Here is a 27,640-nt window from a genome sequence, read left to right on the forward strand (position 1 = left end):
CAGGCACACACCTCTTTTTAATTAGCAATAATTGTGCCTCAGATAAACCTCATTGGCTACGATAATGCCACTGCACAGAGCTGGCCTTGTGTCTTTTAATGGCTTGATGGCTTATTTATTTTTAATTCTGAATACTATGCCATAGTCAGTATGCACCATGGTTTGTTTATCCACTATTCACCTACAGAAGGACATCTTGGTTGCTTTCTAGTTTTGGCAATTATGAGTAAAGCCACATTAAACATCTGTGTGCAGGTTTTTGTAGGGCATAAATTTTCAACTCGTTTTGGTAAATACCGAAGGACGCAATTTCTGGATTGTTGGATTAATAATTTTTTAATTCTTGTGCTTTCAGTGAAGTTGGGTTTGATTATGATTGGCTTTTCATGTGGCTTGAGTCATGGAGACTAGGAAACAAATCTTGTTGACTAGGGTATGCAGGTTTGTGTGATAGCTTTATTTATCATTGTAAATTAATAACCCTGTGTTCTAGTGTCTGCTTCAGTCGTGTGTGCATTGAATCTTTTGTAGAATCGCCAGATTGAGGCTACTGGGGTCTGATCATCCTGGGATGTTGGAAGCAGAAATGTGGAACTTAGAATGTTGGGAGATAGGTAGGCCTGCCAAACCATTGCTTCTGTCTGCTTTCTCTTCTGTGCTCATTTCTGTACTTACTACTCTGTCCTTAATGGACTAGCTTCTGGGTAAAAGCTTGCCAAACAATAGGTATTCTTCATTTATAGTTACAGCCAATCACAATTGAATGCTGGCTTTGCTTCTTCCACCTGCTTTAGCTTGAAAAGTGATTTGTTCTTTGTAATGTAAAAGAATGGCTTTATGTTGTTTATTCTTTTTGGTAGTGTCCATCAACTCAGCCTATTCTGATAGTTTTTATGATGAGTAGCATGACTTGTACTTACTTCTTATATAAAGGTCTTTGACTAAAAGTGGATTAGGACACAAAAGAATCATGTACTCAACCTATTCTGATAGTTTTTATGATGAGTACCATGAGTTGTACTTCTTATATAAAGGTCTTTATTTGACTAAAAGTGGATCAGGACACAAAAGAACCATGCGCGCACTAGTGCAGGGCCTGTTCCTTGTTTGTGTTGTTATAATATTTTGGCAAGTCAGATATTTTCCCTGAATTTTAGTTTATTATCTTTAAAACTGAGATAGTATCTGTCCATGCTTAGGATTCTCATGCGAAGCTGGATAAAGTTTAACATATTAACTGCCATGTGAGTTGTATTTAACTCACACTAGTTTTGAGCCCCGGGGCCTTGTGAAGCAAAACCTGGGCAAAACCGTGCAGTTGGTTCATGAAAATCTCACTTATTAATGTTCTTATTGTTATAATTAATATCGACCAATTCTAAAAATGTGGATTAAATGAATATAATTCAGTACATTTTGTTTTTCATTAAATTTTTCATTAAATAAGAAAGGATTGTTTTGTTTTTGAAGTTTTTAATCTATTTTCATAATAAAACACTGTAGCCCCAAGGAAAAGATTTTTTGTGTGTGTATGGCAGTCAATGTGTTAACCTCTTTAGAGAATATTGTCTGAGAGTTTTACATTAGGGCTCAGCCTTTTTTACAGTCGGGGCTCAACCTCTTTTATCACCTTTAATCCTTTTCTCCTGCCATATGTCCCTACCTTAGCTGCAACATGCAGCTCTAGCTATACTGGATTTTTGAGGTTCCTTGAAGAGGTCATGAACTCTTATACTATGCCTTCCTCTGAAATATTCTCCCTTTAAGGTTTACCTCCAATATTACTCCTGTTATGTCTTTCCCATACCCCCCCAGCAATTCTTACTGTCCTGTTATCTGTGCCTCCATAACACCTGCTCTTACCTTTAGTATAAGATTTATCCTTTATATAATGACCACTGGTTTACACATCTATCCCTGTTAGAAAACTCTGAGATGTTTTAGGCAAGAGATTGTCTTATTTGTTTTCTATCTTATTAATTTCTGTTTTTATTATTTTACTTATATTTCCTATGAGTTTAATTTGCTTGTTCCCTCCTCAACATTTTGAGACAGATGATTGTTTATTTTCAATCTTCCACCTAACATATGCATTTAAATCTATAAGTTTCTCTGCAGACACAAACTTTTAGCTGCATTCTATAAATTTTGATGTGTAGTATTTTTATTATCATGCTGTCCAGAATATTTTCTAATTTACATTGTGGTTTAGAATGATATTGCTTAATTTCTAAACATATGAGGATTTACTAATTAACTTTTTGTTATTGACTTTCATCTGAATTCCACTGTGGTCAGAGAAGATACCCTTTGTGATTTGTCATTTTTTGATTTTTTTTTGTGGTAAAAGACACGTAATAAAATTTAGCATCTTAACCATTTTTTAAGTATATAGTTCAGTGGCATTAGGTCCATTCACATTGTTGCGCAACCATCGTCATCATCCATCTCCAGGACATGTTTCATCTTCCTAAACTGAAATCTATACCCATGAAACAATAGTTCCCCATTCCCCCTCCCGCCAGTCCCTGACAACCACCATTCTATTAATACTTTCTGTCTCTATGAACTTGGCTACTGTGGATACCTTAAATAAGTGGAATATTATACTGTTTGTCCTTCTAGCTTATTTTCTTAATATAATTCATCAAGGCTCATCCATATTGTTGCATGTGTCAGAATTTCTTTTCTTTGTATAATTGCATATAATATTCCATTGTATGTATGTACCACATCAAAAAGAATAAATACTGAGGAATTAATTAACCAAGGAAAATGAAAACTATAAAACATTGCTGAAAGAAATTAAAGAAGACATAAATAAATAGAAAGACATCCCATGTTCATGGATTGGAAGACTTAATATTGTTAAAATTTCAGTGTTGGCCAGGCATAGTGGCTCATGCCAGTAATGTTAGCCCTTTGGGAGGCAGAGGTGGGAGAATCACTTGAGGCTAGAAGTTCAAGACCAGCCTGAGTAATATAATGAGACCCTGTCTTCACAAAAAAAAAAAAAGAAAAAAAATTAGCCAGGCTCAGTGGTATGTACCTGTAGTCCCAGCTACTTGGGAGGCTGAGGCAGGAGGATTGCTTGAGCTCAGGAGTTTGAGGTTACAGTGAGCTATGATGATGCCACTGCACTCTAGGCTGAGCAGTAGAAGAAGACCCTGTCTAAGGAAAAAAAATCCCAATATATACATACATATATATATATGTATAATGTCAGTGCAACCAAAGGTGATCTACAGATTCCATACAATCCCTATCAAAATCCCAGTAATTTTTAAAAAAGCTTTTATTTATTTATTTTGATACAGGGTCTCCCTGTTTCACCCATCCTGGAGTGTAGTAGTGTGATCATAGCTCACTGTAGCTTTGAACTCGTGGGCTCAAGTGATCCTTCTACCTCAGTCTCCCAAGTAGCTGGGACTACAGGTGTGTACCACCATGTTCAGCCCCAGTGATGTTATTTTGCTGACTTTCTTTTAATTAGAATATTTAGACCATTTATAAATATTATTTATACATAACATTATTTATAAACTTATTGATAATGTGTTTATATCTCTCATCTTACTATTTACGTTGTCTTGCTGATGCTCTGTTCTTTTTGCCTTCTTTTTTCTCCTTCATTCCTTTCCTCCTCCATTCCTCCTTTCATTGGATTAATTATTTTTATTTTTCCTTTCTATTAACTTGATAATTATTTCTTTATTATTATTTTTTGAGACAGAGTCTAATTCTGTTGCCGGGCTAGAGTGTAGTGGCATCATCATAGCTCACTGCAACTTCAAATTCCTGGGCCCAAGTGATTCTTCTGCCTCAGCCTCTCAAGTAGCTAGGACTACAGGGGTGTGCCACAATGCCTAGCTAATTTTTCTATTTTCTGTTTTTGGTCTTACTCTCTTGCTCAGGCTGATCTCGAACCCCTGGCCTTAAGCACTCCTCACACCTGGGACTCTCAGAGTACTAGGATTACAGGTGTGAGCCACTGTGTCCAGCCCCCTCCTTTTAAAAACTATTTATCAGTTAATCTAGAAGTTAAAATAGACATCTCTGACTTACAAAACTAATAAAAATGAGTAAGTATAGCTTTTCCTGGAACCATGCAGAGACCGTAGAACACTTGAGCACTTTAATTCCATTTACCACTTCCTAACTCATATGTTGGATATTTTAATCTATGTTTGTTTTATTTCATTTTATTTCATTTCATTTTTTGGAGACAAGGTCTTGCTATCTTGTTCAGGCTGGAGTGCAATGGTGTCATCATATCTCACTGTAACCTCAAACTACTGGGTTCAAGCGATCCTCCTGCCTCAGCCTCTCGAAAAGCTGGGACTGCAGACATGTGCCACCATGCCTAGCTAATTTTTTAAATTTTTTGTAGAGATGGGATCTTGTCATGTTTCTCACATTTGTCTCAAACTCCTGGTCTCAAGCTATCTTCCCACCTTGGCCTCCCAAAGTGCTAGGATTATATGCATGCACCACCACACCCAGCCTATGTATATTTTAAACCTAAAGAACTGATATTATCACTTTATATTGTCCATATTCATGTAGATTTACCCATATCTTTTACTTTTTTCTTGCTCTTCATCCCCTGCAGTATCCTCACTCTTCTATCTGGAATTTTTTTTTTCCTTGAAGACCACCCCATCCATTTTTCTTTGCTTAAACTGTCTTAATTTTTGCCTTCCTCTTTTTTTTTGAAATTTTTATTGTGGTTACATATATAAAATTTACAATTTTAGTCACTTTTAAATTTTTTAATTGTGGCATAGTATACATAAAACTTAAAAATAACCATCTTGGCCGGGTGCGGTGGCTCACGCCTGTAATCCTAGCACTCTGGGAGGCCGAGGCGGGCGGATTGCTCGAGTTCAGGAGTTCGAAACCAGCCTGAGCAAGAGCGAGACCCCGTCTCTACTATAAATAGAAAGAAATTAATTGGCCAACTAATACATATATAGAAAAAATTAGCTGGGCATGGTGGCACATGCCTGTAGTCCCAGCTACTCGGGAGGCTGAGGCAGGAGGATCGCTTGAGCCCAGGAGATTGAGGTTGCTGTGAGCTAGGCTGACACCACGGCACTCACTCTAGCCTGGGCAACAGAGTGAGACTCTGTCTCAAAAAAAAAAAAAAATAACCATCTTAACAATGTTTAAGTGTACAGTTCAGTAGTGACTACCTTCGGAACGTGATATAAGTGGAATCATTAGTCCTTTAGTGATGTCTTGTTTCACTTAGCATAATGTCCTGAAGGTTCATCTATGTTTAGCATGCTCCATGAATTTTAGCCATTGTTGTTTTCTGCAGTTAGGGTTCTTGTTGACTTTTGACCCAAATATGCTATTGTGTTTGCTGATGGAAATCCCAAGTATAAGGTTAACTTGTTTGTTCCCAGCAACATCTCTTCCCCTGGTGGTGTCTGTATGATATAGTTTCCACTGCAAATTGTATTTGCTTGTAGAAAAATAGAGCATTACCTCATGGTCATTTGTTATTCATGCTGTTTCTCTTGTTCTGCTAGGATGCTGGTTAGGAGTAGAGTGGGACAATCCCGAGAGAGGAAAGCACGATGGGAGCCACGAAGGGACGGTGTATTTTAAATGCAGGTAACTTTTCATTATGAATTGGCATGGTCATTTAGTCAAGGTAATATTTAATAGTTGAATAAAGAGGGATGGAGAGGAAGAAACGTTTGGCTCATGGGGTAGTTATAATGTAGAATTTAGTATATTCTAAAAAGGCAGCTTTTTGATTTGTGTCTTAATCACTGCTATTTGTAGAATGCCGCCGCCTCCTGCCTTTTTTAAGACACCAATTCTTACTCCATTGCCCAGGCTGCGGTGCAGTGGTGCAAGCAAAGCTCGTTATAATCTCTAACTTCTGGGTTCAAGTGAGCCTCTTGCCTTAGCCTCCCTAGTAGCTAGAACTACAGGTGTGAACCATGCCTACAGGTGTGAACCATGCCTACAGGTGTGAACCATGCCTACAGGTGTGAACCATTAACAACCATGCCTTGTTAATTTCTTAAAAAATATTTTGTAGAGATGGGGTCTTGCTCTGTTGGCCAGGCTCATCTCAAACTCCTGGCCTCAAGCAATCATTCCACTTCAGCCTCCAAAGGGACTGGGATTATAAGCATGAACCACTGTGTCTGGCCAAGGTTTCCCTTTTTTTAAAAAAATTTTTGACTCTAAACCTTACAAGTAGGGTTGCTTTGACAGTTTTTTAAATTGGATGAATATAAACCTTTTTAATTGATTCATTAACAATTCACAATCCATTAACTGAATAATAGAAAAGAGAAATAGCTTAGATATCCAATAAAAAGGAATTGATTGCATAAAATGCAGAACATCTGAATAGTAGACTGTTGAGCCACCATAAAAAAAAAGTTCTTGTCACAGAAAGAGTTACATGTTATATTGCATTTCTGCTAATCTTTCTGAGTGCCTGATGTCAGAGAAACTGCATGAAACTCTGAGAAGGGTGGTGGGGAGATTTCAGGCAGAGCCTGTCTTTTGTTAATTTTCCTTACTTTTCAATTTCTCTAAAGAATCTCTTTTGAGTATGCTGTTTTTCCTTAAGTGAAAAACCACAGTATAGTGAACACAATACTGGCCAGGAAATCAGGAGCCCCTGATCTGCTTTTAATCTTTAACTTCTGAATAAGACCAAATTTCTAACCTCTAAAATGAAGGTCAGAGTTAGATAATAGCAAAATGTGACTCCTGGTCTACCATTCTGTAATTTTAGAAAGTCTGGATAGAAGGTGAATCAGCATGTTTTTTAAGAGGCCAGCCATGCTGGCAGAAATGGAATAGGACCAGCTATGAATCTGTCAAGAGTTAGTGAAGAATTAAGGGAGCAGGTTATGTGTTTAGGGAGGTGTGGAAATAGAAATTTCTTAGCCAGGCCCACAGATCCCTTCCTCACCAAGACCATAACCTAATAAACTCTCCAATGAAGGGACTTTTCGTTTGGAGCTTGCCCCAGCCCACTTCCTGCTTCTAAAAGCTTGTCCAAATTGTCCATGATTACTTGGTTCTTAGTGGTCTCTGGATACATGATATTTTCAAAGTCTTGGTTACTCTCAGGAGAAAAATCAACTGCTTCAAATCCTGGCTAATAACAGATTTGCCCTGAAGTGCTGATGGGAGGCCTTGCTTGAGGGGCATGGACTCAGTATAGTCATGTGTTGCTTAGCGAAGGGGATGTGTTCTGGGAAATGCATTGTTAGGCTATTTTGTCGTTTGTGAGCATCATGGAATGTACTATATAAACCTAAATGGGCTGGGCATGGTGCCTCACGCTTGTAATCCCAGCACTCTGGGAGGCGGAGGTGGGTGGCTCGCTCAAGGTCAGGAGTTCAAAACCAGCCTAAGCAAGAGCAAGACCCCGTCTCTACTAAAAAAAAAAAAAAAAAAGAAAGAAATTAATTGGCCAACTAAAAATATATAGAAAAAAAGTTAGCAGGGCAAGGTGGTGCATGCCTGTAATCCCAGCTACTTGGGAGGCTGAGGCAGGAGGATTGCTTGAGCCCAGGAGTTGGAGGGTGCTGTGAGCTAGGGTGATGCCACGGCACTCTAGCCCAGGCAACAGAATGAGACTCTGTCTCAAAAAAAACCTAAACAGCATAGCCTACTGCACATCTAGGCTATATAGGACAGCCTATTGCTCCAACGCTACAAACCTGTACAGCACATTACTGTACTGAATACTGTTAGTAGTTACAACACGATTGTAAGTATTTGTGTATCTAAACATAACTAAATATAGAAAAGGTACAGTAAAAATATGATATAAAAATATTAATAAAAAGTGGTACACCGGTGTAGGGCATTTACCCTTAATTGAACTAGTTCTGAGTAAGTTAGTGAATGAGTGGTAAGTGACTATGAAGGCCAGGACATTATTTTACGCTACTGTAGACTTTATAATTACTGTACACTTAGGCTACGCTAAATTTTTTACAAAAAATATTTTTCTTTATTCAATAATAAATCTTAGCTTACTTTTTACTTTATAAACTTTTTAGTTTTTTTAACTTCTTTTAACTTTTTTTTTTTTGAGACAGAGTCTCACTCTGTTGCCCGGGCTAGAGTGCTGTGGCATCAGCCTAGCTCATAGCAACCTCAAACTCCTGGGCTCAAGCAATCCTTCTGTCTCAGCCTCCTGAGTAGCTGGGACTACAGGCATGTGCCACCATGCCCGGCTAATTTTTTCTATATATTTTTAGTTGTCCAATTAATTTCTTTCTGTTTTTAGTAGAGATGGGGTCTCACTCTTGCTGAGGCTGGTTTTGAGCTCCTGACCTTGAATGATCCTCCCTCCTCGGCCTCCCAGAGTACTAGGATTTACAGGCGTGAGCCACCGTGCCCACCCTATATTTGAATTCTTACCCCTGGAGTAACTCCTTACTTTGTTATGTCTTCTAGTGTAGTCATGCCTAAACATTTACATACTGAAATACATATTATCTTATTATAAATTACTTTTGTTTTATTGCATGGGCATTTTGTTGACTAAAAAATTATATGTGTAGGTAATATTATCTATGAATTCCATTTCAGAATATTTATGGGTAGTACAAAAGACATCCTTGAGTCTGAGGTGGTGGAGAACCACTGGTCTAGACATCAGGAATTTAACTTGTCCATTAATGTTGTTAATCTTTACATTTCCATTAACTAGAGCATGATTTGAACTAACAAAGACTATACTGATATATCTTAGAATTATGCAATCAGACAAAACAGATGACACTATGTGTATTTGTCATGAATCTAGTTCAGATATCTTGCTAGTATGTTGTATACACTTATTCCCTTTTAAGAAATTCCTTGGAATCTTTCATATTTCAGATTTTACTTGGAATGTGATAATAACAAGGTAATATAACAAGGAAGTATATTTTACCACAGTAAACATTTAAAAATGTTTAGATGTTATTTTAATGAAGCCAGAGCAGCTTATAGTTGTCAGATCATACAGCTTCTTATAAATATGTTTGTGAAATCATTAGGTGGCAAAATGGTGGTGTACCTGTTTTAAATAAGCAAAATATGAATCAAAAGTTGTCGTAGCAGAACTAGCATCCCCATCTCTTCAGAAGTATGTCTTAATATCAAATGTATTAGGCATATAGCAGTGTAGTTATGCTACATAAAAATCTTCAAAAAGTTACTTTTCTCTATGTTATGCAAAGGATACCAGGAATTACTGAGTGGGATGTATGGTGAGCTCAGCTACTTCTTTTATTTTTATTTTTTATTTTTTTTTTTTTTGAGACAGAGTCTCACTTTTGTTGCCCTGGCTAGAGTGAGTGCCGTGGCGTCAGTCTAGCTCACAGCAACCTCAATCTCCTGGGCTCAAGCGATCCTTCTGCCTCAGCCTCCCAAGTAGCTGGGACTACAGGCATGCACCACCATGCCCGGCTAATTTTTTTTTTGTATATATACTTTTAGTTGGTCAATTAATTTCTTTCTATTTTTAGTAGAGACGGGGTCTTGCTCAGGCTAGTTTCGAACTCCCGACCTCGAGCAATCCGCCGCCTCGGCCTCCCAGAGTGCTAGGATTACAGGCTTGAGCCACCTCGCCCGGCCTTCAGCTACTTCTTTATTTCATTTTATTTTATTTTTTTTGAGACAGGGTCTCAGTCTGTTGCTGGGCTAGAGTGCCGTGGCATCATCATAGCTCATTGTAGCCTCAGACTCCTGGGCTCAAGCAATCCTCCATCCTAACCTCCTAACTAGCTGGAACTCAGGTGTGTGCCACCACGTGTAGCTAATTTTTATATTTTTTATAATGACAGGATCTCACTATGTTGCTCAGGCTGATCTCGAACTCCTGGTCTCAAGCAGCCCTCCTGCCTCAGCCTCCTAAAGTGCTAGGATTGTAGGCGCGAGCCACCGTTCTGGCCTGAGGTCAGCTTCTTGAATCTCCCCAGAGTCTCAGGTTGGTAGCAACGGTATTCTGCTGCTCAGGGTTAGGTTCTACCTCTCTAGGACATAACTTTGGAATAGACAATGTAGTTTTCAAGGCCCATCCTAGTGCAGTTTTCCCCCCAACTAGTGCAGCTTCCATTGATCTCATGAAACTCTGGCACAGAACAGAATAACATTCGCAAGGGTCTAACCTCTGCTTTAACAATGATCTTAAAGTACGACATAGGATGGGTTTTTACCCAGGGAATAAACAGTTTTACAGTTTGCTTGCAGTGTTTCCATATTTCATCAATGTTCCTTACTCCTAACTCATTGAAGTGGTTATAGCAGGTATTATTCATATCTTTCACTGAGGACCAAATAAAGTAATGGTTATGAGTACAGCATGAAAAACCAGAGTTGAGCTAAATCCAGACTGTGGGCTTCATTGTAGGTCTCTAAAAATAGGGTCATTTTTTTGTTTGTTTTCTTGACTATTTGGTACAACACTGTCAGAAGAAGATTAGGGAGTGGACCGGATCACCTTGATGGCCCCTCTAAACATGAGTTTTGATGGTTTCATGTCACTCTATTTTCTATCTGATCTTTTCTGTAAGGTAAATGTAGTAATCTCCTGAGGTATTATGTCCATAATTAATATTTATAATATCAATTAATAGTGTTTTACAGTGTCAAAGTCAAAATAAAGAGATGAATCTTTAAAATTAACATTTTATTTGGGAAGCAAGAATTGCAATTCAGGTCATACACACAGAGCAGGTGGTCTTCAGTATGTCCGAAGAGCAGAGAGAAGGTTGTAGGTTGTATAAAAAGGAGAAATATAAGATGTTGTTTTGAAAAAAAGTTCATTGGCACTGGTAAGATTTCGGGGAGCTGGCCAATTCTGATTGGTAAGTGATGGCAGTGGGTAAAACTAGTCTTAGAGTCACAGCAGGTTGTTTAGCAGCTATTAGATAAAACTGGTTTCAGGCTACAACAGGCCGTTTCAGCAGTCGGGCTTGTGCAAGATTTAATTCTTAGAGCAACGTTATGTGCTCCTAGTGCTTTACACTGGCCCCTCAAGTCTGATTTATTTGGGTATGACAAGAATGACACAGTTTATATAATCAACATTCACAACAGGTTTATCCAAAATTTATGGCTGTGAACCAGTCTTTCCCAGGTGCTTCTGTTCTGTACCTCTTGTCTTTTGCAGAGTTGAGGGGTTCAAATATAGTAGCTAACCTTGAAGTCCTCTCTACCTTGTCCCTGGACAGCAGAGTGATTTCTAGCTTTTGTCTTTCAACCTAAACTTATGGAGTATGCTCTAGACAGAATTAGGTGGGTCAGTGTTCTTCCCACTCAGCTTTCATTTCAATGGTTCTGTTTCCAAGCAATGATAAGATTTTTCTTTTCTGGTGAGAAATTTTAAAATGTGACTTTTCTTCAGCACTAGTGAGTGGAATCTAACTTTACTACTTGGCATCAGAGAGGACATACTGTTCCAGACTTTGTTCATGATACTGGACAACTTAGAAAATGGATACTTGACAATTGAAGAAATAAAGCCCATGATTCATTCATCTTTTGAGTGTTGTAAGGTTGCTGTAAAGTGTTTTGAGGTTCTTGTATGAGCATTAATGCATCCATATAAATTATCTTCCTGGTATGGTGTAAAGTGTTAGGTTTTTTGTTTTGTTTTTCCAAATCATTAAATGTAATGATAGTATGTAGGCGGGGTAGTCTCTGCTGAAAAAGGTGATGATAGATGTGTTTCATTTTTGGAAGTAGCTCTTGAATCAGGGCAAAATCTAATTCTGTCACTCAAAAGCAGTCTACAATAAAATACTTATCTACTGCACCATTTTTCTCATGGGAAAACAACTTCACTAGGTCAGCTCTTTAGATATTTCCTATGAATGTCACAGGAAAGCTAAGATTTCTCCTTTCATGATGAATGATTAGTTATGCAAGCTTGCTGAAAAGAGTCTAAACATTACTGAAACAAACAGGGTATCAAGATCAACAACATTTATTAGAAACTTCCCAGATACCTAGGCTTTTCTAGTGTCCTGCATCTAAAGCCCCAATAAGAGGCTTACTATGGATTTTAGGAATCTGTTGGGGACCCTTTACCTTTGAGTAGGGTTACCAGATTCAGCAAATTAAAAATACCACATGCACAGTGGAATTTGGATTTCAAATAAACGGCAGTCATTTTTTAGTATAAGCATGGGACATGCATCTGGCATATTAAAAAATGATTTGCTGTTTATCAAAAATTCAGATTTAACTGAGCATCCTGAATTTTATCTGGTTCTCCTGGGGATATAGGGCAGATTGAATCTTGATAACTGGGCCTCATGAGCACCTCCTGTTTCCGCAAGGACCATGGTCAGGATGTTGATTTTGCTAGCAACATCTGTAATTAGTAGGCAGAAGAAGGAAGGAACTTGAACAAGCCAAAAGCTTCTAAGAGAAACATTTTTGGACTCTCTTCCCTGTGTTCCCATTGCACCAATATTTTTCTTTCTTAGACAGGCTTCAGAATTTCAGTGTTTGGAAGCAATCTCTCTCTCTTTTTTTTTTTTTTTAAAGAGACAGGATCTTGTTCTGTCACCCAGGCTAAAGCGCAGTGGTACAATCAAAGCTCACTACAGCCTCTAACCCTTGGGCTCAAGGGATCCTCCTGCCTCAGCCTCCAGAGTAGCTGAGACTACAGGTGCGCATCACCACACCTAGCTGATTTTTTGTACAGATGGGCTCTTGCTGTGTTGCGTAGGCTGGTCTTGAACTCCTGACCTCAAGCAATCCTCCCATCTCAGCCTCCCAAAATACTGAGATTATAGGCATGAGCCCCCACTCCCAGCCTGTTTGCAACCTCTTAATCTAGAATCTCAGTGGATTCTATGTAAATTATGACAGTTTATTTTTTATAGATTTGTTGTTATTGATGGGCACCCATTCAGCTAGCATTTTTCATTATTTGCTGAAGCTGTTTTGTTTTTTTCTGAGAAACCTGCTAGGAATGTTCCAGAAAAGATTGTTAGTGTTAGCTTTCTTTCTTTCTTTTTTTTTTTTTGAGACAGAGTCTTGCTCTGTTGCCTGGGCTCGAGTCCAGCGGCATCATCACAGCTCACTGCAACCTCAAACTCATAGGCTCAAGTGATCCTCCTGCCTCAGCCTTCTGAGCAGCTGGATGTACAGGCCCATCACCGTGCCTGGCTAATTTCTTCTATTTTTTGTAGAGATGGCTCTCATTATTTTGCTTAGGCTGGTCTTGAACTCCTGGCCTCAAGTGATCCTCCTGTGTTGGCATCCAAAAGTGCTAGGATTACAGGCCTGAGCCACTGTGCCTGGCCTTTGATCTGTAAAGGGCATAGTGTCCACTTTGCAACTATCTGAATGAACACCATTCCTAACTTTCCTTTTATCTGCCTGCAACTAAACTCAACAGTAATAAAGATCTCTTCCTGTTCATTACCACTGTTTTAAAAAGTGTAAATTTAGGACAAAATGCAAACCATGGTATTTGTGTTTTGCATTGTTATTTTCTCATTTGTCATCATTATAAATGTACTAGTTGAGGCTCTCATACTTAGTTTTTCTTTTAAATCACATGTTTGAAAAATAAATTTTCCTGTTTCTGGTTCCACCCTTCCCTTCATGTTACTGTTCTAAGGAAAACCAATACTATTTCATACTTTCATTTCACTATGAATTTTAATTTTACTGTAATTTCAGATGTCACTATTTCATAAACCAAAACCTATTTCATTAATACAACAGTCTAAAAACAGAATAGAGTTCATTAGATGCCAAACTCATTCATTTGTACACATGTATATGGATTAAGGCATATAAAGTAACATTCTAAATCATCTAGAATTAATTTTTCTACCACTTTGGATTTATTTCACTGTCTTATACATTAAGGATTTAACATAAATAACATTTACTTATCAGTAAATAAAATCTATTTTTCTCCTCCACTCATCGGAAAAAACAACAACAACAAAAAAAACAAAAAAATCTATTTTTATGGAAAATGTATATGAAAAGTGCTTTGAAGAGATAAAGAATCATATTACTATAAAAAAAATCTATTTTTATGTTGTCATAATAGAAAATTAAAGGAGGTAACCTAGAAGTGATATTTGTAATTTCCTTCAGAAAAAGCACCTGTGTTTAAACCATAATATTTTATGGACAATGTTATGGTTTTTATATATGTTTTATTTTCAATAGTACTCCTCTCGCCGTGCTATTTTCTTTGTTTTTGTAGGTATTTACATGTAGGGTCCTGTTTGATACCTGTAGTAGAATGTACCACCATCTTTTTTACCAAACGCCTACTTATCCTTTAAGGCCCATCTCAGATTCCAATTCTTTGCAGAATATACTCTAGGGATTTTTTTTTATGCTATGGATCTTTTTGGCAGGCATAAAATAATATTTTTTAGAGCAAGAAATAAAATGTATTACAAAGGAAATCAGTAACATTGAAATATAGCAATCAAAATATCCTAAAAAATTGATAGTTACATGTACCTTTGTTAATTAAATATCATTAAATAGTATCTACCACTGGGTCTAATGGCTACTAAATTTTGAAACAGTGATAAGAATAAGTGATTTGTTTGTTATATCTGCAGCAAGTATAACGTGATATACAAATCTCTGTGATTTCCATTGGTGACAAAATGCTGTGAATACTGCTTTGGTTTGGTGCCTGAATTTATGATTAAAGGGAATATAGGATTTTGATTAGAGGTTAGTGAAAATGACGATCTACCTCTCCCTCATCTGTTTCAGTTAGCTGTTGCTGTAACTACCCCAAAACTTGGTGATTTAAAATTACTGTTTCATGGCTCATAATTCTGTGTCTCAGAGATTTGAGCAGGGCTTAGTGGAGACAGTTGTCCCTGCTCCAAGTGATGTTGGGCTAGAGGATCCAAGATGGCCTTACACAACTGGGGATGTGGTACTGGCTGTTGCCTGGTTGGACCTTGGGTCTTCTCTAAATGGGGTCAGTCTCTCTCTCCCCATGGCCTTTCAGCACAGTCTGCCCTGAGCTTCTCTACACATGTCTGGCTTCCAAGAGGGTAAAAATGGAAACTGCAAAGTCTCTTGAGACTTAGTCCTTACTCATGGCAAAAGCAAGTCGCTGGGGGAGTCCAGATTCAAGAGGAGGGGAAATAGACTCTGTTGAAGGGAGCAAGTGGCAAAATCAAATTGCCAAAGGGCACGTGGGCTGGAAACCATGTGAGGAAATGATCTACCACAATTCACCTTCTGGTCACAACAATTCACATTTCTGCCCCATGCAAAATTCACTCCACCTTGAGCAGGCTTACCTCCTTTCACATTGGCTCAAAGTCCAGGGGATTGTCATCTCAATTAGTTCTAGATGCAGATGAAGCTCCTTGGTACCAGTCTCCTGGTGCACTTGATCGAGAGGAGCCACTCAATCCAGAGATCTGTGACGTTATCTGTACTCCTCATACCCTACATAGAGTGATGCGATGGGGACAGAATAACTGCAGTGGACACTCCTGCTCAAAAAGAGCAAGAACAGGAATAGATGGCAGGCACTCAGTATGGCTCTGAAATCCAGCCTGCCGCCTCTTAGCAGTTCCCTTACTCTGAGGCATGGAGCAGGCCTGCATTTCTGCTCTTTCCAGTAGACATGAGAGCCCCATAGGATCCTGGTAAAATAGAGATATTTGTAATATAAAAGCACCTTGTACCATTCTTGTCACATGGGGAGCCCTCACAAATGTTGAGTTGTAACAGTATTTTCTCAGTAGGTGCTGCTGCTCCCGTAGAACATTGAAAACATGGGTGTTTAATGTATTTTTTACTTGTGTAAGAAAGCTTAAAGATGAAAAATTCATAAATTAATGATATTGGATATCTTGAAGTTTTTGCTCACACATTTTTAAATCTTTTTTTCTTCCTTTTTTTTTTCCTCCCCATTTTTAAATCTGATTTGAAGCAGTTCAGATTTGGTTGTTGATATTTGTGTAGATTTAGCCTGTGTGAATCTGGACGGCAAGGTTCATGATGGGGGGGGGCGGATACTGAGATCTTGCTCTTTATTCACCAAAGCTGGGTCACACTATGTCCTTTGAGCCCACGGTCAGCATTTGGCAGAGGAGGTTCTTTGCCCTCCCCCAGACTGCGAGGCCTGGATGGTTTGAAGGACACATCCGAGCTTGTCCAATGTGGCAGTCTTTTTGGTGGGAGGGGTAAGCGTGGTAGTTGTCAGCAAAGATGGCTGCCAGTAATGCCTCCTGTCTTTAGTCATGCTTGCTGCTTCTCCCATGAAAATGTGGACTGTCTTTTCCCTTCCCTTGAACCTAAGCTGGCACATGACTGCTCTGACAAGTGACAGCAGTGATGTGTCAGTTCTGGGACTAGCCTTTAAGAGGCCTTGCAGTTTCTGTTTTCACTGTCTTGGAAGCCAGTTACCACATGAGAAGTCTAAGTGCCCTGTTGGGAAGAGGGGCCCAGCCAGCCCCCAACCATTCCAGCCACCCCAACTGAAGTGCCAGCAATCTGAGTGAAGCCATCTTGAGTGGTTCCGCCTCAGCCAGCTCCCAGCTGAATGCAGTCACATAGATGACCCCAGCTGCCACCATGTGAAATAGAATAACAACTCAGTGAATCAAGCTAACCTACAGAAATTTAAAAAGTATCAAGCCATCTTTTTAAGCCACTGTGCTTTGTGGAGTTTTTATGCAGCAGCAGATGACTGAAATAGATAACAACTTTATACCTGAAATTGTATGTGACTTTATCATGCTTATATTTATAACTATATTTTCTAGCAAAATTATACGTAGTTCATGTGATCAAATTATATCATCATTGATGGTGTAGATACTCAGGAGCCCATTTGAACGAGTTGGGGAGCTGCCGGTTAAGTTTAGAGAGTATGGCCTCTAGGTTATCCCAGTGTTTCAAAATATGTGAGTTTACTTTTAATAGTATTTTAGAAACAATAACTGTATATGAAGGGCAGATAGCGCATATGCCAGGCAATAAAGGAGATGGTTTATGTAATCCTTATAAGTAACCTCATTTGATAGGGCTTTATAGATGAGAAAGCTTTGGCTGACAGATGTAAATTCAGTTGCCTGAGCTCACACAGCTAGTAAGTAACGGATCCAGGAACTGAACCCAGGTTTGTCTAACTCCAAAGCTTGCGCTGCCCCATCTCTGGCCCCCATCCCTACCCCCAGTTTTAGGAACATAGATGTTAACTAGGGTTTTTTTTTTTTTTTTTTTTTTTTGAGACAGAGTCTCACTTTATTGCCCAGGCTAGAGTGAGTGCCGTGGTGTCAGTCTAGCTCACAGCAACCTCAAACTCCTGGGCTCAAGCAATCCTCCTGCCTCAGCCTCCCAAGTAGCTGGGACTACAGGCATGCGCCACCATGCCCGGCTAATTTTTTGTATATATATATTAGTTGGCCAATTAATTTCTTTCTATTTATAGTAGAGACGGGGTCTCACTCTTGCTCAGGCTGGTTTCGAACTCCTGACCTCGAGCAATCCGCCCGCCTCGGCCTCCCAGAGAGCTAGGATTACAGGCGTGAGCCACCGCGCCCAGCCTTTAACTAGGGTTTTAATTTAAGAGATTTATTTAATTTACAAAACCAAACCATTGATTTGTGTCTATAAGCCAAGACAGAAATGTGGGGAAGAACAGTGTGCTGGTAGTCAGAAACCCAGGATTTTAGGTCTTAGTGATGCTACTTCTACTTCTGTAACAGTAGACCTCAGTGTCCCCAATGGAAATGGGATTGGGTTAGATCAGAGTTTCTTCAAGTGTGGTACAAGGCACACCTGCATCAGAATCCTCTGGATCTTTCCTTTTTTTTTTTTTTTTTTTTTTTTTTGAGACAAGAGTCTCACTCTGTTGCCCGGGCTAGAGTGCTGTGGTGTCAGCCTAGCTCATAGTAACCTCAAACTCCTGAGCTCAAGCAATCCTCCTGCCTCAGCCTCCTGAGTAGCAGGGACTACAGGCATGCACCACCATGCTTGGCTAATTTTTTCTATATATTTTTAGTTGGCCAATTGATTTGTTTCTATTTTTAGTAGAGACGGAGTCTCCCTCTTGCTCAAGCTGGTTTCAAACTCCTGACCTTGAGCAATTCTCCTGCCTGGGCCTCCCAGAGTGCTAGGATTATAGGTGTGAGCCACCATGCCTGGCCTGGATCTTTCTTTTAAACAAGCAGATTCCTGGGCCCCAGCCTAGGCCCACTGAATGAATGAGCATCTCTGAAGTAGGTTCTGGTTAGCTTTCCAGGTGACTTTCCTCATTTCAGGTTAAGTTTGAGAAGCTCCGGACTAGATAATCTCTTGGGTAGATCCTTTTGACCTTTTAAAAATGGTGCTGGCTATATTTAATCTCTTTAGCTAAAGGATACACCTGTAATAGTTTTTGTTAAAACAGAATTGTTTTCAGTATGAGCCTTTCTTAGGGTTATAATAGCATATTTTCTTAACAGCTTCTGATAGTCAGTTTTCCTCTGATATCACAGCAGACTGTACAAACTCAGAGCTTGATTTTGCTGCAACACAGAATTTAATTTCTTGCATCATCAATTTCCCCCACTCCACTGGATTAATTTCATCAACATACACGTTAGATATTTTCTCCCATCTTAAAAAATCTCCCTGTTTTTACATGTGTACCCCTTGCTCTCTTGTCCCTCTTCTTCCCTTTCCAGTAAAAATCCTGGGGACGAGAGCAGGCTGTGCTCGCTGTCCTCTTCCTCTCTGGGACTCACCCCGTCAGGCTTCTGCCCCATTGCTCCACCCAGACTTCGGAGCGGTTGCTGGATTCAGTGGCCAGGCCTCTGCTGTCACCTTACTTTGCCTGGTCATAGCATTGGACACAGTTGTTCACTTTTTTCATCGGCCTCCAGGACACTACACTGAGTTTCTAACTACCTCCTGGTCACTTCCTCCCGCCTGGGGCATCGGTTCTAATTTTTGGGGATCACAAGTCCCTTTTACAGTCTGGTAATCGCTATGAACCCCTTTCCTAGAAAAAAATGTATATATGCTTATATTGACAATATTTATCATTAATATTAGTATTCATCCTTTTTAATTATGGTGACTTCTAAGAAGGTCTGATTTCTTTTAGAGTTAATGGTTTAAGCTGAAATAGTGTTTATAATACAATTTCAAATAATTCATATATTTTATTGTTTATTTTCTAAAGTGATCAAATTATAATAACATTTACAACTGCTTTATAAAGCGTAATTAGATTTTCCTGAAGATAATGACTGTGATGATATAATGAATGCTGGAGTTTAATGAGTTTTTAAAGAATCTATTTTGAATCTCTTAGCCTGACAAAGTGGTCATTACATAGAGCAATATAATTAATATTTCTATTAAATCCTGCTAGAGATTATTAGTAAAAATTGCTATAAAACCTGAACATGAATTGTAAAGTATTCAATAGTTTTGTAGACTTCTTCCCTCATGCTTTCTTTTATCCCATATTTAAGCTTTTAAAGTGTATTGAAGTTTGTTGCCATTTAAAAGATTTTGAATATAATCCTGTCACCAACAAATGTTTTCTTTGTGTCCTTATCCAGTCTTTGTCCATATGTGGATATGGTTCCTCTTATTGTGTCATGTACAATTTATGCTCAATTTTTGTAAATGTCAGCATTATTTTGCAAGTAATTTTAAAAAGTGTCACAAATAGATTTTTTAAATGACCACATCTATCTGGATTACTTAATAGTTTCTATCCAGCTGGGCATTTTTATGGTTTCCAGAGTTCCTCAATTACAAATAAATGCTATTAGACAAAATCTTTGTAAATGCAATTTTGTTTTTTGTTTTTAAATTATTGTCTACTGACAGATTCCCAGGAGTATGATTATACAATCATAGACAAACCAAACCCTGTAGTCTTTGAGTTTTATGTTTTTTTCTGTATTTTTTGCCAGTTTTGTTGAAAATCGTTTATTCGAATTTGTATTTTTTTTTTTTTTTTTTTTTTTTTTTGAGACAGAGTCTCGCTTTGTTGCCCAGGCTAGAGTGAGTGCCGTGGTGTCAGCCTAGCTCACAGCAACCTCAAACTCCTGGGCTCGAGTGATCCTGCTGCCTCAGCCTCCCGGGTAGCTGGGACTACAGGCATGCGCCACCATGCCTGGCTAATTTTTTCTATATATATTAGTTGGCCAATTAGTTTCTTTCTATTTATAGTAGAGACGGGGTCTCGCTCTTGCTCAGGCTGGTTTTGAACTCCTGACCTTGAGCAATCCGCCCGCCTCGGCCTCCCAAGAGCTAGGATTACAGACAGGCGTGAGCCACAGCGCCCGGCCATGTATTTCTTAATCATTAGCAAGATAGAACTTTCTCCCATGGATTTAATACTTCTGTTTTCTCTAATGTCAATTATCTGTTCCATATTTCTTATCTGTTTATCTATAGAGATTTTACATGCATAAGCTCAGAACCCTTTATGAGAAATCATATATGTATCTTTAATACATTATGTTCTCTTTTATGCTGATTTTGATTTTTCAGTACATAAAAATTTTTGAAAACCTTCAGAACACTGCACTTATGACCTTGCTTGATGGGTGATATTTTCTGTGTTCTATTTTTCTGCTTTTCCAGGCACCCAACAGGAGGATCCTTTGTTCGTCCTAACAAGGTAAATTTTGGAATAGACTTTCTTACTGCAGTTAAGAACCGCTATGTGTTAGAAGATGGACCAGAGGAAGATGGAAAAGAGCAAATTGTTATAATCGGAAGTAAACCTGTGGAAACCATTGGTTTTGACTCTGTTATAAAACAGCAAAGGTAAGTGGAGTTGATAGGGGTAGAACTGACTTTTAAGGTTTCATCAAGATTCTAGCCTGAAATTCCCGTAACTATGTGGATGCTCAGGAATTTGTTCCCAAACTGGTTTATCCTTTCTGTGCAGATAGTGAATTGAAATCTGAGGAATACAAGGATCGAGTATTCAGGGAAATTAAAATTCTTATTTTAGCACAGGAATAGTGGATTTTTCTAAATTGTAATGGAAACATCGATTTGCCCATTATTAATATTTATACCATATTATCTTGTGTTGATTAATCATTAAGTTACATTTTGGTCCTTTTCCATTTAATGGTGACATTTCCAGTTGGATGATAAGTTAGGAATGGAAACAGAAGTCCACATTGTTACCTGTAGACTTGTGACCATTTGGCATAGGCCTGCATTTTTTTTTCACTTTCTGATGCTAAAGTAAAAGCATTAAGCTGGAGTCCAGAAGTTTGAGGTTGCTGTGAGCGAGGCTGATGCCATGGCACTCACTGTAGCCTGGGCAACAAAGCGAGACTCTGTCTCAAAAAAAAAAAAAAAAAAAGCATTAAACTGTAGTTCTGTCCAAAGTAAATTTCTTTCCCATCTCTTGTTATTGTAGATATTAAGATTTAAGATAATACAAAATTAAAGTGCATTCACATCTCTCCCCTTGAGAAAAAAAAAAAAATTAAAGTGCACATGGGACAATGTTGAAGAATTAATAAATTTCTCACACCTCTACTCTTTAGCATAGATGGCCCTCATTAAAAAAAAACTCAGAATAAATCAAGATTTCAAAAAAAGCAACAACTTGACTGTTTTTTAAATTCAAAACAATATACATTCACTGTTGATAATTTAGAAAATACCAATTAAAAAAAAGTCACAACTAATGCTACTATCTAGAGGTAACTATCATGAACCTTTTTTTGCTGTTTTATCCTATTGATTTACTTGGATTTAAAGAATCATATGCTTCATAGGGTTTGATTTCTTTGCTTTGTTTTTTTCTACTTAAAATGCAAATACTGGCCAGATGCAGTGGCTCATGTCTATAATCCTAACACTTATAGAAGGCTGAGATAGGAGGATTGTTTGAGGCCAGTAGTTTGAGACCAGCCTGAGTACCAGAGAGGGACCCTTTGCCTCTACAAAAAATAGGAAAATTAGCTGGGCGTCGTGGCAGCACATGCTTATAGTCCCAGCTACTCAGGAGGCTGAGGCAGGAGGATCCGTTGAGCCCAGGTGTTTGAGGTTGCAGTGAGCCATGATGATGCCACTGTGCTCTAGCTCAGATAACAGAGTAAGCTCCTGTCTCAAAAAATTGGCCGGCCGCGGTGGCTCACGCCTGTAATCCTAGCACTCTGGGAGGCCGAGGTGGGCGGATTGCTCAAGGTTGGGAGTTCGAAACCAGCCTGAGCGAGACCCTGTCTCTACTAAAAATAGAAAGAAATTAATTGACCAACTAAAAGTATATATACAAAAAAAAAAATTAGCCGGGCATGGTGGCGCGTGCCTGTAGTCCCAGCTACTCGGGAGGCTGAGGCAGGAAGATCGCTTGAGCCCAGGAGTTTGAGGTTGCTGTGAGCTAGGCTGACGCCACGGCACTCACTCTAGCCTGGGCAACAAAAGTGAGACTCTGTCTCAAAAAAATAAATAAAAAATAAATAAAAAAAAATAAAAATATTTAAATATCTTTTACCCTGGCCGGGCGTGGCAGCTCATGCCTATAATCCTAGCATTCTGGAAGGCCCAGGCGGCGGATTGTTCGAGGTTAGGAGTTCAAAATCAGCCTGAGCAAGAGTGAGACCCCGTCTGTACTATAAATAGAAAGAAATTAATTGGCCAACTAACATATATAGAAAAAATTAGCCGGGCATGCACATGCCTATAGTCCCAGCTTCTCGGGAGGCTGAGGCAGCAGGATTGCTTGAGCCCAGGAGTTTGAGGTTGCTGTGAGCTAGGCTGACGCCATGGCACTCAGTCTAGCCTGGGCAACAAAGCGAGACTCTGTCTCAAAAAAAAAAAAAATCTTTTACCCAAAAGAGTCACTTTTTTTCTTATTGGTTATTCTCTTTCAGAGACTATTATGAGCTCTGAGAATATTAACAAATTGTAAACAGATTTTCTTTCCCTAATTATAAATGACTACATAGCTCGTGAATTTTCCTGGTGACTGACCCTACTACTTGAGTATTATTGCATTTAATAATTTACTAGTGCCTTTCTTGACTGAAAGGATAAAATTGTTGAGATTTTGTAGCAATCTCTTACGTGGCCAGAGTAATTTAATAAGTTAAGAAATTGAGGCAGCTTGGTGGAATGCACCAAATGTTGGAGTTAGGCCCTGTTCAGATGCAAGCTAAGCCACTTCTGGCTTTGACTAGTTAGAGATAGTTACTTATCATTTCTAAGCTTCAGTATGCTCAGTTACCAAATAATATTCAAGATGTTAGTGCTTTTGCAAATAACAAGTGAGATTCTGCAATTAGTGGTAGCTGTCATTGTTAGGAATTGAAGCTTCTACTTTCAGCCATTGTCTTATAGCCTTAATAATACCCAGCTGACTAGCTTTGAGTTTGTACCACTAAGAAAAGACATAATAACGGAATCAAAAGCAAATAAAAACCATTATGTATTATTTCTCTTGGAGATGGTTTTGGCTCGGGAGTGATGCCTGTATTGAGACTTGGGTCCCCAAGCTTTGTGCCAAGTTGTGCACGGCAGGATATTTTACATTTTAGAGGGAAATAGCGACATCTGTCAGACACAGTGCAAACTACTCGTTTGAGGTAGTTCACAGTTTCTTGAGATTCCTACAGTTCCTTTCATATGATGTCATATTCCTGCAAAGCTGGGTTTTGGGCCATTGCTATGATAAAAAGTATTTACATCTGTTATACATTAATAAAGAAAAATTATATATTTTTTTAAACAAGTGTCTCTTGAAAATCAGTGTGGAACAGGAGATGAAATTATTTCTTTTAGCATAATATCCTTAAGGTTCATCCATGTTGTAGCATGTGTCAGAATTTCTTCCCTTTTTAAGGTCGAGCAATATATCATTGTATGTACATACCACATTGTTTATCCATTCATTCGCCTGTGGACACTGGGCTGTTTGAATCTTTTGGCAGTTGTGAATAAGCTGCTGTGAGCTTGTGTGTATACTACAGCATTTTGAAGATGGGAAGTCTGAGGCACAGAGATGTTAATTAACTTTGGCAAAGCCAAAGCGATGATGGAATTGAGATTTGAACCCAGGAGTCAGCTTCCAGATTCTCTGTTCTTAGACATTATAATATGTGGATTCTTTTAATGAACAGAAAATATGGATTTTCTACACTTAAAAAATGGTTCCTAAGAGTAGTAAAGCTGAAGCTATGCACATTCTCTAGCATGTATCTCTAGGATCTGCGACATGCAAGAAGTATTCAATAGTGTTTACTTCAATATGGTTGTAAACAATCTCAATGTCAACAGAAGAGTAAATAAATTGTGGTCTATGCATATATTGAAAAGCTATAAGGTATGAAAATGAATGTTCTGGAGCTCCATGTGTCAATATGACTAAATCTCACTGCTAAACAATATACTCTTGAGGAAAAAATAAGTTGCAAAGAGGCTCTACATAGTAGACTACAGTTTATGTCAAACTTCATAATATACAAAAATGCCCTAATTGCTTAGGGATATGGAAATATATAGCAAAGGTATTAAGAAATGTTTAAGATTAAATATGCTCCAAATGTAGCGTAGGTTGCCCTGGGGGTGTCGGGTGGATAGGACTGTGTCCTGCTGAGGGACATAAAGGACCTCAGTTGCATTTGCAATGTCTGCAATGTTTTCTTTTTTTTGTAATGCTTTATTTCTTAATTTGGGTGGTGAATTACTAGTATTTTATATTACTTTTGGTACATTTTTGTATGTCTGAAATGCTGTTTAATCTTTTAAAGGGCCACTGGGTAGCGTGTGTGTTTATGTATCCGTGTGAACTCTGTTTTTCATGCAGTCAGCTGAGCAAGTTGCAAGACATTTCTCTGAGGAACTGTGCAGTAAGTTGCGCTGGTGAAAAAGGAGGAATTGCCAAAGCATGCCCTAGTATCCTTTCACTGATAGCTTGTTACTGGAATCTGACTTTGGAAGTGATACTTGTGCCACATACCTCAAGTTGCCTACCCCCTGTCCATTCTCTCTGACGTTCTTCCTAATAGCAACTCAGTTTTGCTTGGGGCAGCCGCTGCCCAGATAAATCACTTACCTTCCCAGGCCCCTTTGCTTCAGGTGTGCCAGCGTGTGTCCCCAGCCAGCGTGATGTGAAGTAGAATGTGTAGGCGGTGCTGCTGGAAGGTGGCACGCCTGGTTGGCCTATGCCCATTGCCTTTACCCTCCTTCCTTGAGAGCAGACAGAACACCCAGGGCTTCAGCAGCCTGCTCTCTGCGTAGTAATTTGTGCAAAAGGTAGCAGTTTATGATTGATTTTTATCTGAGTGAAGAGATGCCAGATGAGGTATCTGTCGTTAGCAAAATGTTCTGACAGTGTGGTGACAGAAATGAGAGCAGAGCTTCCCCACCTGGGGTACCTGAGATATCCCCATGGGGGTCTGTTGGGACCTGGGGCAGCTGCATTCTGAGCTGGTCGCCTATGCAGCCCCTCTGCTGACACCAGCGGGCTGCACAAGTGTGGCCGTTTCTGGAGGTGAGGCAGCTGTAGGTGGGGGTGGGGGTGGCGGGGGATGGGATGGAAGTGGATGCAGAAAGGTTTGGTGAGGAGCAGAGGGCCACAGAATGTCTGGAGCATCTGGATGCTGCCTGGGCTACTTCTAAGTGATTTCAGGGGATCGGTAATTGGGGGTTCCTGACCAGGAAAAGGTCTGCTCGGGAGATAGGTTTGGGGATGTAGGTTGTTTGGTTGATTGGAGTTGTCAGCTGTGTACCAGAAAATCAGCATATTGCTTGTTTATACTGCTCTTTCCTGGAGAAAAAAGTCCCCCAAGACAGGAAGAAATGAGGTTTTGTGAGATAATCAAGTCACGCTTGGTATTTGCAGATACAGTGATGAATGTCTTGAAGCTCCTGATTGAATTCCTGCCAGAAGTTGACATATTGCCTTGCATGTTTAATCTAGTCGTCTTCCTTCGGGTTGATCTCCTCTCTCTGTGGGGTCGTTCACTCACTCGGAATGCAAGGCAGCGAGAGTCAAGTCACAGAGCACCTCTAGGGGAGGGGACCAGCTGCCTCCCACCTAACCAGCTGGCTCTGAACTTGGGAAGAGAATCTGTCCTCAGGAGCAGCACTGTGTAGCCACGAGAACTCCTTAACTGTGTGTGTGTGTGTTTAGTGGGGTGCCACTTTAACAACTGTTGTGTTGTTTAGCATCAGTTTTAGAATGTAGGTGGTCTGTGTGCTCTGTACAGATAGGTAGAAATATTTCTAATCTCTACATAATGGGAGTAGGAATGAGTGAAAAATTACTGGATTTAAACCTTTTCTAGGCTGGACACGGTGGCTCACACCTGTAATCTAGCACTCTGGGAGACTGAGGTGGGAGGATAGCTTCAGGTCAGGAGTTCAAGACCAGTCTAAGCAAGAATGGGACCCTGTCTCTACTAAAAATAGAAAAAATTAGCTGGACGTGGTGACATGTGCCTGTAGTCCCAGGTACTTGGAAGGCAGAGACAGGAGGATTGTTTGAGCCCAGGAGTTTGAGGTTGCTGTGAGCTAGGCTGATGCCACGGCACTCTAGCCCAGGCAACAGAGCAAGACTCTGTCTCAAAAAAGAAAACAAACAAAAAAAAAACCCAAGAAAAAAACCTTTTCTAATCAACCTAATGACCCAGAGTTAGCAGGTTAGTGGAATTGAAGGTTGGCCAAAGTGTCAGACTGAGGCATGAAAAGCACCCCGTGCGTTTCCGTGTGAAGGTGGACTCCAGCATCCGGGCTGTAGTGGCTCTGAGGAACCCAGGGTAGCCCAGGGGACCCGGGGGAGGAACAAGCGATTGTTGGTGGAAGTGTGTCCCCAGGGTAGTGGAGGAGCCCGAGGGGACCTAGAGTATGTTTGCTGTGTCTGGCAATCCAGGTAGCCTACACTTGTCGCTTCTCCCCCTTCTGTTTGATATGACATTTTTGGGTAGTCATTATTCTGCTGTGGCTGAAACTCAGACTGTTGGAGTCAGAAGCCCGGCTTCTCCTCGCGGTCTTGCTCCGCCAGCAGTAGGACCTGGGGTCTTGGGATCGTCATGCTGCCCGGCACCCCAGCGCTGTGGCCTGGCTGTTCTGTCCCCAGTATTCTTGGCATTGTTTACTACACACCACCTGTGCCCCACGTTAAGTCATCTTTAGGTCAGGGGTCAGCAATCTTTTCCTTAAAGGGTCAGATAATAGGCTGGGCACAGTGGCTGGCATGTGTAATCCCAGCACTTTGGGAGGCCGAGGTGGGCGCATCACTTGAGCCCAGGAGTTGGAGGCTGCAGTGAGCTACGATGGCGCCATTGCACTCCAGCCTGGGCAACAGAGTGAGACAATGTCCCTCCCCTGCCCAAAAGCCAGATAATAAATACTTTAGGCCTGTGGGCCAACTGGCAACATGGAGGATATTACGTAGGTGCTTAATATTGCCGTTTAAAATGTGAAAGCCATTCTTAGCTTTTGGGCTGGGACAAACCCGGCAGCTGGCTGGATGCCGGTGCAGGCCGGAGGTGGCCGGCTGGGTCTGGGGCCATCCCTCTCTTCGCATGTGCACTGCCCGCCCTTCCTGGGTCCTGACCTACGGGCACAGCTTCCTCTTCGTTCCTGCCTAAAATTGTTCCCTTTCCAACCCATCCTCTGGAGTGCTGCCATGATTTTTGTAAAGAAGCTTTCTCCA

The 27,640-nt window shown here is 39.9% G+C and overlaps 1 protein-coding gene and 1 pseudogene across 3 annotated transcripts in view; one reads left to right on the forward strand and one right to left on the reverse strand.

Annotated features, from left to right (window-relative positions):
- The window catches only part of TBCE (tubulin folding cofactor E), a 70,085-nt gene that overhangs the window by 26,451 nt on the left and 15,994 nt on the right, over nt 1–27,640 (forward strand). For all 3 annotated transcript variants that reach the window (XM_075995479.1, XM_075995480.1, XM_075995482.1), the window contains exons 3-5: nt 5,538–5,622; nt 20,599–20,784; nt 24,788–24,876. In XM_075995479.1, the coding sequence (XP_075851594.1) occupies nt 5,538–5,622; nt 20,599–20,784; nt 24,788–24,876 (360 nt within the window). The remainder of the gene's footprint in view (nt 1–5,537; nt 5,623–20,598; nt 20,785–24,787; nt 24,877–27,640) is intronic.
- LOC142862535 (uncharacterized) lies at nt 13–82 on the reverse strand (annotated as a pseudogene).

This window comes from Microcebus murinus, chromosome 19 (genome assembly GCF_040939455.1).
Source record: "Microcebus murinus isolate Inina chromosome 19, M.murinus_Inina_mat1.0, whole genome shotgun sequence".
NCBI lineage: Eukaryota > Metazoa > Chordata > Mammalia > Primates > Cheirogaleidae > Microcebus > Microcebus murinus.